This window comes from Oncorhynchus masou, chromosome 32, assembly GCF_036934945.1.
Source record: "Oncorhynchus masou masou isolate Uvic2021 chromosome 32, UVic_Omas_1.1, whole genome shotgun sequence".
In the NCBI taxonomy this organism is placed as follows: Eukaryota; Metazoa; Chordata; class Actinopteri; order Salmoniformes; family Salmonidae; genus Oncorhynchus; species Oncorhynchus masou.
Genome location: NC_088243.1, coordinates 2,485,592 through 2,498,911, shown reverse-complemented (window position 1 = coordinate 2,498,911; position 13,320 = coordinate 2,485,592). Strand labels below are relative to the sequence as shown.

Below are 13,320 nucleotides of genomic sequence, written 5' to 3'. Positions count from 1 at the left end.
TAGCGTTTCAGTCAGTGACCTTCCGCTTTGCTCTACAAGGACCGCGGCTTTTGTGGCGCGATGGGTAACGACGCCTCGAGGGTGGCTGTTGTTGATGTGCTCAGAGGGTCCCTGGTTCCAACCCAGATAGGGGCAAGGAGAGGGACGGAAGCTGTATTGTTATATATCATAATAGTAGCCTTCTAATTATAACAACATTTAGGTTTAAGGCTTTGGATAAAATAATCGAAGGTATTTTATATATTAGACCTATTCTACTGACGCTGATTTTAATAATTTTCAGGTCATATTTTTCAATGGATATTATGTTTTAAGGAAACTGTCACTGTCGAGTTCTTCTCTTTCTCACCTCTGCATGTCGGTTCAAGTTCCATGACCACACCCCCAACCAGTTAGTGGTTGTCTATTGGCTTTTAGGGATGATCTGTCTGAATGAGAAACTGTCGGTCTGAAGTTATACAATCTGATACTTGTTGCTGCTGTTGCTTGTTCATCCGTTCTAACCCGTTACTGTAGCGTCTTGGGGTTGTCCTCCCGCGTGGAGCATGAACTCCATCGACCCTTCAGTCCACCACACCTCCTCTCCATCCGCCAGCTCTCTCCAACCCCAGCCCAAGGGCGCCCAGGAGCCGCAGGAGATGGCTGTCTACTGCGACAATTTAAACATGTATCACCACCAGCCGAGCTTCCAGGGCGCACAGAGGCCGTCTGGATACGGCTTCGGAGATTACACATCCTCCCCCAACCCATACCTTTGGTTGAACAGGCCCGCTGTCAACTCCGCATCCTTCATGCCGCCTTCCTACGGGACACAGCGGCAGTTCCTCACCAACTCCCCCGGGTTCGGGGGTCCAGACCTGGGTTGGCTGTCCATCGCCAGTCAGGAGGAGTTGCTAAAGCTGGTCCGTCCTCCCTACTCCTACTCTGCGCTCATCGCCATGGCGATCCAGAACGTGCACGAGAAGAAGTTGACCCTGAGTCAGATCTACCGGTATATCGCTGATAACTTCCCGTTCTACAAGAAGAGCAAGGTGGGGTGGCAGAACTCTATCCGACATAATCTGTCACTTAACGACTGTTTTAAAAAGGTCCCCCGTGATGAGGATGATCCAGGTATTATAATTATATTCTATTATTTTAACATCTATTTGTAACCTATAAATGTTCTAGCCCCATGTGTAGATACAATGTTATATGTTAATGACTCAGGTGGGCTATGTGATGTTCAGCTGTTCGTTAGAAATCCTATACAAACACGTGTAAAAGCGTAGACCTTTGACCGAGTGAACAACTCGATGTAGGCCGGTTGCAGGCCATAATGCCATGTAAAAACCAGTTGGATGAAATAAAGACGTATCCCATACCATGGTAATTGTTAATTTTCTACTTTCAAATTGTTCCCTCAACGTTGAAGGCTAGAATGCGTAATATAGTGCTTATTTTGTGAAAATGAAATATATAAAGTCTTATTAGCAGGACAATGACTGATATTATATTGTAACGATCCTGGGTTTATAAGCGCGGAAATCGACTCCGCTTTTGCGCGCCGGACTTCGGGCTAGAAGGTCGAGAGTTCGACACCTGCTCCCTGCCTGTCTCATTACAATATGACATTCCATAGATTTAGGATGTGAAGAGTCTAATATAATGCATGAATGGCCTTCTGCTCTATCATGGGAAGTATAACTATGTGGCAATACATAGATTATAATATACAGAGCCTTCCCAAAGTATTCACACCCCCAAATGTTGTTCAAATGTTGTTGTGTTACAGCACTAATGTAAAATGGATTAAATTGAGATATTGTGTCACTGGCCTATACACAATACCCCATAATATCAAAGTGGAATTAATTAAATTAATAAAAAATTAAATGCTGAAATATCTCGAGTCAATAAGTATTCAACCCCTTGGTTATGTCAAGCCTAAATAAGATCAGGAGTAAAAATGTGCTTAACAAGTCACATAATAAGCTGCATGGACTCACTCTGTGTGCAATAATAGTGTTTATCATTCTTTTTGAATGGCTACCTCATCTCTGTACCACACACGTACAATTATCTGTAAGGTCCCTCAGTCCAACAGTGAATTTCAAACACAGATTCAACCACAAAGACCAGGGAGGTTTTACAATGCATCGCAAAGGGCACCTATTGGTAGATGTAATCGCTGCCAAAGGTGATTCCAACATCTATTGACTCAGGGGGTTGAATACTTTTCTAATCAAGATATGTTAGTGTTTTTTTTCTTCGAATGTTATAATTTTTCTTCCAATGTGACATTACAGAGTATTTTGTGTAGATCATTGACAGACAAAAAAAAGACAATTTAATCCATTTTAATCCCACTTTGTAACACAACATCATGTGGAAAAAGTCAAGGGGTGTGAAGACTTCCTGAAGGCCCTGTATATTATTCTATAGGTTCATCCCAGCGGTTTGTTAGAAATAGGAAACGTTAGGGATGAGCTTGTTATTAGAGGCTTCACGCGCATACTGAGTGGATATTCAGTTTCCTGCCATGGCAGGTTATAGATAAATGGTGTGATAATCCTAACCCTGGAGCGCGCAGAGCACACAGATTCCAGGAGAATGACACTATCCTCACCAACCCTTGTCACTAAAATAAATAGCTAGCAAGACATCGGCTTCCTCATCAGTGCATCGTTCCACATCAAACGCCAGAGTAGTAGCTGATAATGTGCACCATACTACTACAGTGCATTGTGGGCAGGTATCTTAGCGGTTAGAGCGTTGGGCCAGTAGCTGAAAGGTTGCTGGATTGAATCCCTGAGCTGACAAGGTAAACATCTGTCGTTCTGCCATGGGTGCCGTGGATGTTGATCAAGGCAGCCCCCCCCACGCACCTCTCTGATTCAGGGGGGTTGGGTTAAATGCAGAAGACACATTTCAGTTGAAGGCATCCAGTTGACTAGGAAACCCCCTTCTTTCCCATTGTGTGGATGTGTACATTCCATATGAAGGAGAGGCTCGTCAGTGTTTTATTCCTGCACCCAACACAACCTTCAGACTTTACCCAAGTCCTCATTTCTTTCATCTGTGATTTTGTTTGGCCCAGCAGCGGTATTCTCAAGATGAGCATGTCACTCTACGGATCTTCATTGCATTCCTTTATATGGAAGTGCATTCAGAAAGTATTCAGAGCCCTTGACTGTTTCCACATTTTGTATTCTAAAATGGATTCAATTGTTGTTTTCCCCATCATCAATCTACACACAATACCCCATAATGACAAAGGAAAAATGGGTTTTCAGAAGTGTTAGGAAATATATACAAAAATAAAACAACAAAAATATGACATTTACATAAGTATTCAGGCCCCTTACTCAGTACTTTGTTGACGCACCATGCTTCACCGTAGGGATGGTGCCAGGTTACCTCCAGATGTGACGCTTGGCATTCAGGCTAAAGAGTTCAATCTTGATTTCATCAGACCAGAGAATCGTGTTTCTCATGGTCTGAGAGTCTTTAGGTGCCTTTTGGCAAACTCCAAGTGGGATGCCGTGCCGTTTATTGCAGAGTGGCTTCCGTCTAGCCACTCTACCATAAAGGCCTGATTTTTGGAGTGCTGCAGAGATGGTTGTCCTTCTGGAAGTGTCTCCCATCTCCACAGAGGAACTCTGGAGTGACCCCTGATTGCTCAGTTTGGCCAGGCGGCCAGCTCTAATAAGAGTCTTGGTGGATCCAAACTTCTTCCATTTAAGAATAATGGTTTTTGCTCTGACATGCACTGTCAACTGTGGGACCGTATATAGACAGGTGTGTTCCTTTACAAATCATGTCCAACTAATTGAATTTACCACAGGTGGACTCCAATCAAGTTGTAGAAACATCTCAAGGATGATCAATGGAAACAGGATGCACTTGAGTTCCATTTAGAGTCTCATAGCAAAGAGTCTGAATACTTACGCAGATAAGGAATTTCTGTTTTTTATTATTAATACATTTGCAAAAATGTATAAAACCTGTTTTTGCTTTGTCGTTATGGGGTATTGTGTGTAGATTGATGAGAATTTATTTTTTGGGCTCCCGAGTGGCGCAGAGGTCTAAGGCACTGCGTCACTACAGTCCCTGGGTCGAATCCAAGCTGTATCACATCCGGACGTGATTGGGGGTCCCACAGGGTGGCGCACAATTGGCCCAGCGTCGTCCAGGTTTGGCCGGGGTAGGCCGTCATTGTAAATAAGAATTTGTTCTTAACTGACTTGCCTAGTTAGATAAAGGTAAAATTAAAAATAAATAAAAAATAAAATATTTAATCCATTTTAGAATAAGGCTGTAATGTAACAAAATGTGGACAAAAGGAAGGGTTCTGAATACAGACGCCCTGTATAGACTAAATATACTGTAAATTATATTATATATACATAATACTGATGTGAAAATAAATATAATATAAATTATGTTATATATACATAATACTGATGTGAAAATAAATATACTGTATATTATATATACATAATACTGATGTGAAAATAAATATACTGTATATTATATATACATAATACTGATGTGAAAATAAATATACTGTAAATTATATTATATATACATAATACTGATGTGAAAATAAATATACTGTCAATTATATTATATATACATAATACTGATGTGAAAATAAATATACTGTCAATTATATTATATATACATAATACTGATGTGAAAATAAATATACTGTATATTATATATACATAATACTGATGTGAAAATAAATATACTGTCAATTATATTATATATACATAATACTGATGTGAAAATAAATATACTGTATATTATATTATATATACATAATACTGATGTGAAAATAAATATACTGTAAATTATATATACATAATACTGATGTGAAAATAAATATACTGTATATTATATATACATAATACTGATGTGAAAATAAATATACTGTAAATTATATTATATATACATAATACTGATGTGAAAATAAATATACTGTCAATTATATTATATATACATAATACTGATGTGAAAATAAATATACTGTCAATTATATTATATATACATAATACTGATGTGAAAATAAATATACTGTATATTATATATACATAATACTGATGTGAAAATAAATATACTGTATATTATATATACATAATACTGATGTGAAAATAAATATACTGTAAATTATATTATATATACATAATACTGATGTGAAAATAAATATACTGTCAATTATATTATATATACATAATACTGATGTGAAAATAAATATACTGTCAATTATATTATATATACATAATACTGATGTGAAAATAAATATACTGTATATTATATATACATAATACTGATGTGAAAATAAATATACTGTCAATTATATTATATATACATAATACTGATGTGAAAATAAATATACTGTATATTATATTATATATACATAATACTGATGTGAAAATAAATATACTGTAAATTATATATACATAATACTGATGTGAAAATAAATATACTGTATATTATATATACATAATACTGATGTGAAAATAAATATACTGTAAATTATATTATATATACATAATACTGATGTGAAAATAAATATACTGTACATTATATATACATAATACTGATGTGAAAATAAATATACTGTATATTATATATACATAATACTGATGTGAAAATAAATATACTGTAAATTATATTATATATACATAATACTGATGTGAAAATAAATATACTGTAAATTATGTTATATATACATAATACTGATGTGAAAATAAATATACTGTATATTATATATACATAATACTGATGTGAAAATAAACATACTGTAAATTATATTATATATACATAATACTGATGTGAAAATAAATATACTGTATATTATATTATATATACATAATACTGATGTGAAAATAAATATACTGTATATTATATTATATATACATAATACTGATGTGAAAATAAATATACTGTAAATTATATTATATATACATAATACTGATGTGAAAATAAATATACTGTAAATTATGTTATATATACATAATACTGATGTGAAAATAAATATACTGTATATTATATTATATATACATAATACTGATGTGAAAATAAATATACTGTATATTATATTATATATACATAATACTGATGTGAAAATAAATATACTGTATGTTATATATACATAATACTGATGTGAAAATAAATATACTGTAAATTATATTATATATACATAATACTGATGTGAAAATAAATATACTGTAAATTATATTATATATACATAATACTGATGTGAAAATAAATATACTGTCAATTATATTATATATACATAATACTGATGTGAAAATAAATATACTGTATATTATATATACATAATACTGATGTGAAAATAAATATACTGTAAATTATATTATATATACATAATACTGATGTGAAAATAAATATACTGTAAATTATGTTATATATACATAATACTGATGTGAAAATAAATATACTGTATATTATATATACATAATACTGATGTGAAAATAAACATACTGTAAATTATATTATATATACATAATACTGATGTGAAAATAAATATACTGTAAATTATGTTATATATACATAATACTGATGTGAAAATAAATATACTGTATATTATATTATATATACATAATACTGATGTGAAAATAAATATACTGTATATTATATTATATATACATAATACTGATGTGAAAATAAATATACTGTATGTTATATATACATAATACTGATGTGAAAATAAATATACTGTAAATTATATTATATATACATAATACTGATGTGAAAATAAATATACTGTCAATTATATATACATAATACTGATGTGAAAATAAATATACTGTAAATTATATTATATATACATAATACTGATGTGAAAATAAATATACTGTAAATTATGTTATATATACATAATACTGATGTGAAAATAAATATACTGTATATTATATATACATAATACTGATGTGAAAATAAACATACTGTAAATTATATTATATATACATAATACTGATGTGAAAATAAATATACTGTAAATTATGTTATATATACATAATACTGATGTGAAAATAAATATACTTTATATTATATTATATATACATAATACTGATGTGAAAATAAATATACTGTATATTATATTATATATACATAATACTGATGTGAAAATAAATATACTGTAAATTATATTATATATACATAATACTGATGTGAAAATAAATATACTGGAAATTATGTTATATATACATAATACTGATGTGAAAATAAATATACTGTATATTATATTATATATACATAATACTGATGTGAAAATAAATATACTGTATATTATATTATATATACATAATACTGATGTGAAAATAAATATATTGTATGTTATATATACATAATACTGATGTGAAAATAAATATACTGTAAATTATATTATATATACATAATACTGATGTGAAAATAAATATACTGTCAATTATATTATATATACATAATACTGATGTGAAAATAAATATACTGTCAATTATATTATATATACATAATACTGATGTGAAAATAAATATACTGTATATTATATATACATAATACTGATGTGAAAATAACTATACTGTCAATTATATTATATATACATAATACTGATGTGAAAATAAATATCATATAAATTATGTTATATATACATAATACTGTTGTGAAAATAAATATACTGTATATTATATATACATAATACTGATGTGAAAATAAATATACTGTCAATTATATTATATATACATAATACTGATGTGAAAATAAATATACTGTATATTATATATACATAATACTGATGTGAAAATAAATATACTGTATATTATATATACATAATACTGATGTGAAAATAAATATACTGTATATTATATGTACATAATACTGTTGTGAAAAATGAAAGGTATATTTTTTCATGTTCCAGGTAAAGGGAACTACTGGACGTTGGACCCTAACTGTGAGAAGATGTTTGACAACGGGAACTTCAGGAGGAAGAGGAAGCGTCGCTCCGACTCCACTAACAGCCCCAAGACAGAGGACGGCCGAGCAGCCCCGCCCATCAAGACCTCAGACAGCCCCCAGCTCCTAGGCACCGCCTCCCCAGACATGGAGGTGGTCAGTGAGGGTCATAAGAGCTCCTCCCCCCTAAGCCTGGTGTCCAGCGCTCCGTGTTTTAACAACTTTTTCAGCAGTATGGCTGGGCTGGGCTCTGGGTCCTTGGGCTCCGGGTCCCTAGGTGCCTCTAGTCCCCCCAGCAGACAGACTGGCTCTCTGGGGTTGGTCAACGAGCTGACCAATAGGAACATTACAGCCCTCCATAGCAGCCCATACCACAACCACACCACCCACACCCCGACGCAGGCCCCAGGCCAGGACTGCCCGGGGGTCTCAGATTCAGGCCACGTGGTCCACGGTCACCCAGCAGACAACCTGTCCCACTTCAACAGAGGAGTGTACTGCAATACCTTCAGCGGAGGGGGGCAGGAAGGACAGTTCAACGGCCACTTCTACAACAGCTTCAGCGGAGGGGGGCAGACAGGACAGTTCAACAGCCACTTCTACAACAGCTTCAGCGTCAACGGTCTAATATACCCCAGAGAGGGCACGGACGTGTAGCATATAATGTATAACGTGTATTTGTATTTGTATTTATTACGGATCCCCAGTAGTTCCTGCCAAGGAAGCAGCTACTCTTCCTGGGGTCCAACAAAATTAAGGCCGTTTATCTCTTTTTTTTAACATTCAATACATTCACAGTTTTCACAACACACTGTGTGCCCTCAGGCCCCTACTCCACCACTACCACATATCTACAGTACTAAATCCATGATAATGTGTGTAAAGTGCATATGTTATCGTGTGTGTGTGTATGAATGTGTCTGTGCCTATGTTTGTGTTGCTTCACAGACCCCGCTGTTCCATAAGGTGTATTTTAATCTGTTTTTAAATCTAATTTTACTGCTTGCGTCAGTTACTTGATGTGGAATAGAGTTCCATGTAGTCATGGCTCTATGTAGTACTGTGGAATAGAGTTCCATGTAGTCATGGCTCTATGTAGTACTGTGGAATAGAGTTCCATGTAGTCATGTCTCTATGTAGTACTGTGGAATAGAGTTCCATGTAGTCATGGCTCTATGTAGTACTGTGGAATAGAGTTCCATGTAGTCATGGCTCTATGTAGTACTGTGGAATAGAGTTCCATGTAGTCATGGCTCTATGTAGTACTGTGGAATAGAGTTCCATGTAGTCATGGCTCTATGTAGTACTGTGGAATAGAGTTCCATGTAGTCATGTCTCTATGTAGTACTGTGGAATAGAGTTCCATGTAGTCATGGCTCTATGTAGTACTATGGAATAGAGTTCCATGTAGTCATGGCTCTATGTAGTACTGTGGAATAGAGTTCCATGTAGTCATGGCTCTATGTAGTACTGTGTGCCTCCCATAGTCTGTTCTGGACTTGGGCACTGTGAAGAGACCTCTGGTGGCATGTCTTGTGGGGTAGTCAGGGTGTCTGAACTGTGTGCTAGTAGTTTAGACAGACCTCTGGTGGCATGTCTTGTGGGGTAGTCAGGGTGTCTGAAATGTGTGCCAGTAGTTCAAACAGACAGCTCAGTGAATTCAACATGTCAATACCTCTCACAAATACAAGTAGTGATGAAGTCAATCTATCCAAGGGCCAGCCATGCTGCCCTGTTCTGAGCCAATTGCAATTTTCCTAAGTCCTTTATTGTGGCACCTGACCACACGATTGAAGAGTAATCCGGGTGCGACAAAACTAGGGCCTGTAGGACCTGCCTTGTTTATAGTGCTGTTAAGAAGACAGAGCAGTGCTTTATCATGGACAGACTTCTCCCCATATTAGCTACTGTTGTATCAATATATTTTGACCATGCAATTTACAATCCAGGGTTAGTTTAGTCAGCTCAACTTGCTCAATTTCTACATTATTCATTACAAGACTTAGTTGAGATTGAGGGTTTAGTGAAAGATTTGTCCCAAATACAATGCTTTCAGTTTTTTAAATATTTAAGACTAACTTATTCCTTGCCATCAATTCTGAAACTAACTGCAGCTCTGTTAAGTGTTGCAGTCATTTCAGAAGCTGTAGTAGCTGATGTGTATAGATAGACACTGGCTTTACTCAAAGCTTGTGTCATGTCATTAGTAAAGATTGAGAAAGTATTGGGCCTAGACAGCTGCCCTGGGGAATTCCTGATTACCTGGATTATATTTGAGAGGCTTCCATTAAATAACACCCTCTGTGTTCTGTTAGACAGGTAACTCTTTATTGCACATTATAACAGGGGATGTAAAGCCATAACACATTGGTTTTGCCAGCAGCAGATTATGATTGATAATGTCAAAAGCTGCACTGAAGTCTAACAAAACAGCCTCCATAATATTTTTATCATCAATTTTTCTTAGCCAATCATCAGTCATTTGTGTTAGTGCTGTGGTTGTTGAATGTCCTTCTCTATCAGCATGCTGAAAGTCTGTTGTCAATTTGTTAACTGTAAAATAGCATTGTATCTGGCCAAACACCATTTTTTCCAGAAGTTTACTAAGGGCTGATAAACGGCTGATTGGTGGGCTATTTGAGCCAGTAAAGGGGGCTTACTATTCTTGGGTAGCGGAATGACTTTAGCTTTCCTCCAGGCCTGAGGGCTCTGGTAGGCTTAAATTGAAGATGTGGCAAATAGGTATGTCAATATCATCTGCTATTATCCACGGTCATTTTCTCTCCAGATTGTCAGACCTTGGTTGCTTGTCATTGTTGATAGACAACAATTATTTTGTTCACCACTTTCACACTCACATTACAGAATTCAAAATTACAATGCTTGTCTTTCGTGATTTGGTCAGATATACTTGGGTGTGTAGTGTCAGTGTTTGTTGCTGGCCTGTAATCCTTCAGTTTGCTAATCTTGCCAATGAAAAAATAATTAAAGTATTTGGCAATATCAGTTGGTTTTTATTTATTTATTTCACCTTTATGTAACCAGGTAGGCAAGTTGAGAACAAGTTCTCATTTACAATTGCGACCTGGCCAGGATAAAGCAAAGCAGTTCGACACATACAACAACACAGAGTTGCACATGGAGTAAAACAAACATACAGTCAATAATACAGTAGAAAAATAAGTCTATATACGATGTGAGCAAATGAGGTGAGACAAGGGAGGTAAAGGCAAAAAAAGGCCATGGTGGCAAAGTAAATACAATATAGCAAGTAAAACACTGGAATGGTAGATTTGCTGTGGAAGAATGTGCGAAGGAGAAATAGAAATAATGGGGTGCAAAGGAGCAAAATAAATAAATAAATAAAATAAAATAAATACAGTAGGGAAAGTGGTAGTTGTTTGGGCTAAATTATAGGTGGGCTATGTACAGGTGCAGTAATCTGTGAGCTGCCCTGACAGCTGGTGCTTAAAGCTAGTGAGGGAGATAAGCGTTTCCAGTTTCAGAGGTTTTTGCAGTTCGTTCCAGTCATTGGCAGCAGAGAACTGGAAGGAGAGGCAGCCAAAGGAAGAATTGGTTTTGGGGGTGACAAGAGAGATATACCTGCTTTTGATCTACCTCCTTTTTCTGTTTTGTGATGAATGTAGGTTATTTCGCGTATAACGTGTATCATGTAACGTATAGAGTATAACGTATAGAGTATAACGTATAAAGTATAACGTATAGAGTATAACGTATAGAGTATAACGTATAGAGTATAACGTATAGAGTATAACGTATAGAGTATAACATATAGAGTATAACGTATAGAGTATAACGTATAGAGTATAACGTATAGAGTGTAACGTATAGAGTATAACGTATAGAGTATAACGTATAGAGTATAACATATAGAGTATAACATATAGAGTATAACATATAGAGTATCGTATAGATTATAACATATAGAGTATAACATATAGAGTATAACATATAGAGTATAACGTATAGAGTATAACGTATAGAGTATAACGTATAGAGTATAACATATAGAGTATAACGTATAGAGTATAACGTATAGAGTATTACGTGTAGCGTATATTGTATAAGGTATAATGTGTACATGTAGAATGTATAGGAATGTAGAATGTAGAGTAATGTAGAATGTATAGGAATGTAGAATGTATAGGAATGTAGAATGTAGAGTAATGTAGAATGTATAGGAATGTAGAATGTATAGGAATGTAGAATGTATAGGAATGTAGAATGTATAGGAATGTAGAATGTATAGTAATGTAGAATGTATAGGAATGTAGAATGTAGCAGGGGTTACCACAGGTCCAGATGGGCTCAGTCAATCAGATGGTGAGACAGACCAGTTCATAAGGATGGCCTTCACAGGACAGAGACTTTGAGGGACCTGTACGAACTGACTGTACAGACAATTAGGACAGGGACTCCATTACAACCCTGTCAGTGGACTTACAGATCACAAAGACTCCCAGACAGACACAGTTAGGACAGGGACTCCATTACAACCCTGTCAGTGGACTTACAGATCACTAAGACTCCCAGACAGACACAGTTAGGACAGGGACTCCATTACAACCCTGTCAGTGGACTTACAGATCACTAAGACTCCCAGACAGACACAGTTAGGACAGAGACTCCATTACAACCCTGTCAGTGGACTTAAAGATCACTAAGACTCCCAGACAGACACAGTTAGGACAGGGACTCCATTACAACCCTGTCAGTGGACTTACAGATCACTAAGACTCCCAGACAGACACAGTTAGGACAGGGACTCCATTACAACCCTGTCAGTGGACTTACAGATCACAAAGACTCCCAGACAGACACAGTTAGGACAGAGACTCCATTACAACCCTGTCAGTGGACTTACAGATCACTAAGACTCCCAGACAGACACAGTTAGGACAGAGACTCCATTACAACCCTGTCAGTGGACTTACAGATCACTAAGACTCCCAGACAGACACAGTTAGGACAGAGACTCCATTACAACCCTGTCAGTGGACTTACAGATCACTAAGACTCCCAGACAGACACAGTTAGGACAGAGACTCCATTACAACCCTGTCAGTGGACTTACAGATCACTAAGACTCCCAGACAGACACAGTTAGGACAGGGACTCCATTACAACCCTGTCAGTGGACTTACAGATCACAAAGACTCCCAGTCCACGCCGACACAGAGAGGGCAGAGGAATGTATTGCCAAATTGTTCAGTTGTTCATATTTGACCAATCCGTTATTACAACACATATAACATGTCAACTTTCCTTCAGCGATCCAGCTCCTGTCACGTTCTGACCTTAGTTCCTTTTTTTATGTCTCTATTTTTGGTTTGGTCAGGGCGTGAGTTGGGGTGG

At 35.6% G+C, this 13,320-nt stretch overlaps 1 protein-coding gene across 1 annotated transcript; it reads left to right on the top strand.

Annotated features, from left to right (window-relative positions):
- Positions 1-484: 484 nt before the first annotated feature.
- Positions 485-8,601, top strand: foxi2 (forkhead box I2). Its single transcript, XM_064955572.1, has 2 exons — positions 485-1,113; positions 7,910-8,601. The coding sequence occupies exons 1-2, from the start codon at positions 546-548 to the stop codon at positions 8,599-8,601; spliced, it is 1,260 nt and encodes a 419-aa protein (XP_064811644.1). The 5' UTR covers positions 485-545.
- The last annotated feature ends 4,719 nt before the right edge of the window (positions 8,602-13,320 follow it).

Bases quoted from the DNA above. Each gene is read 5' to 3' on its own strand.
- foxi2 (XM_064955572.1), top strand. From the start codon at position 546: ATGAACTCCATCGACCCTTCAGTCCACCACACCTCCTCTCCATCCGCC. The intron at 1,114-7,909 runs GTATTATAATTA...TTCATGTTCCAG, and splicing joins CCGTGATGAGGATGATCCAG to GTAAAGGGAACTACTGGACG.